Source organism: Lactuca serriola, chromosome 3, assembly GCF_051521515.1.
Source record: "Lactuca serriola cultivar US96UC23 chromosome 3, Lser_US96UC23_V15, whole genome shotgun sequence".
In the NCBI taxonomy this organism is placed as follows: Eukaryota; Viridiplantae; Streptophyta; class Magnoliopsida; order Asterales; family Asteraceae; genus Lactuca; species Lactuca serriola.
This window is the reverse complement of record NC_136410.1, coordinates 266615371-266618379: the sequence shown is the minus strand read 5'-3', so window position 1 is coordinate 266618379 and position 3009 is coordinate 266615371. Positions and strand designations below refer to the sequence as shown.

The 3009-nt window shown below is 37.6% G+C and overlaps 1 protein-coding gene across 1 annotated transcript; it reads right to left on the bottom strand.

Moving 5' to 3' along the window:
- Nucleotides 1-1634: 1634 nt before the first annotated feature.
- LOC145093972 (metalloendoproteinase 1-like) lies at nucleotides 1635-2740 on the bottom strand. Its single transcript, XM_079032224.1, has one exon. The coding sequence runs from the start codon at nucleotides 2723-2725 to the stop codon at nucleotides 1784-1786; it is 942 nt and encodes a 313-aa protein (XP_078888350.1). The 5' UTR covers nucleotides 2726-2740; the 3' UTR covers nucleotides 1635-1783.
- Nucleotides 2741-3009: the final 269 nt, after the last annotated feature.

The window sequence follows — 3009 nt, the reverse complement described above, 5'->3', positions numbered from 1 at the left end:
TAAATATAAGTTAAACTTGAAATAAAATAAGTGTAGCTTAACTTATAGAGCGAAAACTAATAAATTGCACGGGCAAAACCCCCAACAGAAAGCTTCTATTAACCGAGCCTAGATGCCCAGGGTGCTGCTAAACTAAAATATTCTTGAAATCCTGAAGGAAGACCTCAAAAAATGATCTACGTAGTTGAGAGAGTAATTAGAAAAATTATAGGGAGTGAATAAGTTGAAGAAAGCAACTTGTAGGCAAAACCCAGGAAGCATGACGCACACATGATCGGGTGCGCATCATGCACTTGGTTAGGGGTGCTGACATGGGTCCTCTCAGGTGCTGACACATAGCGAATTCTTGTGGTATGTCAGAGGGGCGCCACACACGCTTATTTTCAGTTTATTCAAAAAATCATATCTTTTTCAAACGATCTTCGTTTTTGACGTTCTTTATATCCACACATAGCTATCGACGAGGCCTACAACTTTCATTTGGACTCTGTCGGATAGTTTCCACTTTATTTTTCAAGCTATACCTTTAACAGGCTTAAACTGTTAAAGCCCATATAAAAATCATAACTCTCACATACGACATATGTTCTTGGTTGTCTTTATAACGATGAACTCCTATTAAGGAGTTCTTTGACACTCATTTAGATTTTTTTTCCAAGAATCGATCGACCTTGATTTCATTTTCTGTGTCGTAGACTGCTATGCTGAAACTTAAAAATTTCCTTTTTACGATGCGCAAAGTCGTGTCGGTTTAATCCGAAAACTATAAATAAACATAACTTATTCATACGAAGTTAAATTTCAGAGTTTTTTTATATGTGCAGAATCTTTGTTACATACATTGTAACTTTCGTTAAAATTATTTATCTTAAATAATCTTCTATAAAAATGTCGTTTTTATAGCTTTTTATATTTTAATTGTCTAGCACGAATCTTCGGACGTTACACACACATACACACACACACACACTCTCTCTCTCTCTCTCTCTCTCTCTCTCTCTCTCTCTCTCTCTCTCTCTCTCTCTCTCTCTCTCTCTCCTTCAAGTCACACCTCCGCAGTCACCATATTTTTTTCGGTGACTACTTTTCTATCTCCTTCCTTCCTTCCTTCAAGTCACACCTCCGCAGTCGCCATATTTTTTTTTCGGTGACTACTTTTTCTATTGATCATCTCCAACAACCACCATTAGTCATCTCTAACAACCACCATTAGTCATCTCTAACAACTAGCGTTAGCCACCACCGGCACCAACTCAAATAAAAAAAAAACAAAAAAACCTGCAATCAAAATCAAACTTGATACACACTTTTGGGCAATCAAAATCGAACTGTAAAAACTTGATCCACTATCTGCATCTAAAACAACAACACTAATACAAATTAAGTCCGAAGTCTTCAACAACAATAACAACAAAAAAAATCATGACACAAAAAATCTCTCTTCTTCGTGATTCATTTTCTTGGAGGCCGGCCAACCCCATCGAATAGGGTTCCTATCATTGCATATCCTCAATACTAATAGAAAATATATATTAGTTGAGGTTATGGGTAAAATATAAAATACGTTACCGATATAGTGATATAAAAAAGTAAATTTGTATGTTCCTATTTTCCACAATTGCATCTCACAAAAATAGACAAAAAAAATACATATATAAAACAAACATAAATATATTGCAAACAAGACAACATTAATCCAAATTAAGGCCGAGGTATTCAACAATAAAAAGCCAAAAAAGAAAACCATCACACAAAAACCTCATTTTCAGAAATTGTTATATCCTTAAAACCCATATAGAGCCCTAAGCCCTCTAACGTCATCCGAACTCAAACCTTTCGTTACTCCTGACCTAAACGTAGCCCACATTATCGCATTCTGAAATTGGCTATGACCAAGCCCAAGTAAGTGGCCTATTTCATGCAATGCCAAAGTCTCCACGTCATAAGCATTCCGAACAGCTCCCACTGCCCAACGATCATCGGCATCATAATGGAGTCTTCCATCTGTAGGTGCAAAAGCATGAGCCAACACACCACCAGGTCCATCAAATGGATTCCCATCTCCATGAGATCCACGTGCAAAACTAATCTTTAAGTCAGCGCTACGATAACTTCTAGCTCTTGAGAACGTGAAGTATCGAGTAGCAGTAGCCCATTTTCTAAATGCTCGATCAACAGGAGGCATGAATCTGGTTGGGAAACGTGATCCGAAAGCATAAGTTAGATGCTTTTTACCCCTTGGCCATTTTGGTCTTCCTGGAAAGAATCTGTAATGGGAAACTGTGTGTAAAGAGTTATTTGTGTTATGGTTATGATGAGTTTCTTTATCGGGAAACCCACAACGAGGCATCACCATCTTTGATACCGTGGGCTCGTCGAGTGTCCCAGTGGCATTCAGATGGTAGTAAGCTTGGTACGACTTGAGGGCTGCCTCAAGCTCTTCGTCAAAATGATCTTCATCAAGATCTGGGAGATTAGGGTTTTTCTGGTAGTTTAGGTATCCAAAACGCGCAAGATAGACTTTAAGGTCACGAACACCGGTCACTTTCTCTCCCTTACGACACCCTTGCATGGATTTAAGAAACCCAAAAGGTGATGGGTTAGTGTTATTACCCAATAACCCATTTGGTTGTAGATGAGGGTAGTGCAAATGTGAAAGAACTGGAAGCAAGAAGGTAGCAAGAAAGAAGATACATGAAAAGGAAAGAAAGAGCTTAGACGCCATTAGAAATTAAGACTATGTTTTGAGACACATTTACAAGATCATAGTTGAGCTTTATTTATAGTGAGTTTGTCTTATGCTTTTTACTTCTTTATTATTGTTTTTTAATCCATTACAAGGGGTTGGAAATTCCTTGATGTTGGACACCTGGGTTCTTTTTATTTTTGGATATGATTAAAATTTGATATTATAAGTTAATCTTCCGATGATTGAGAAAAAAAGTCAATAAGTTGACTTCCACGATCAAGTGACATGCCCGCATGAACATAAAGCTTCGAGGTCACGTA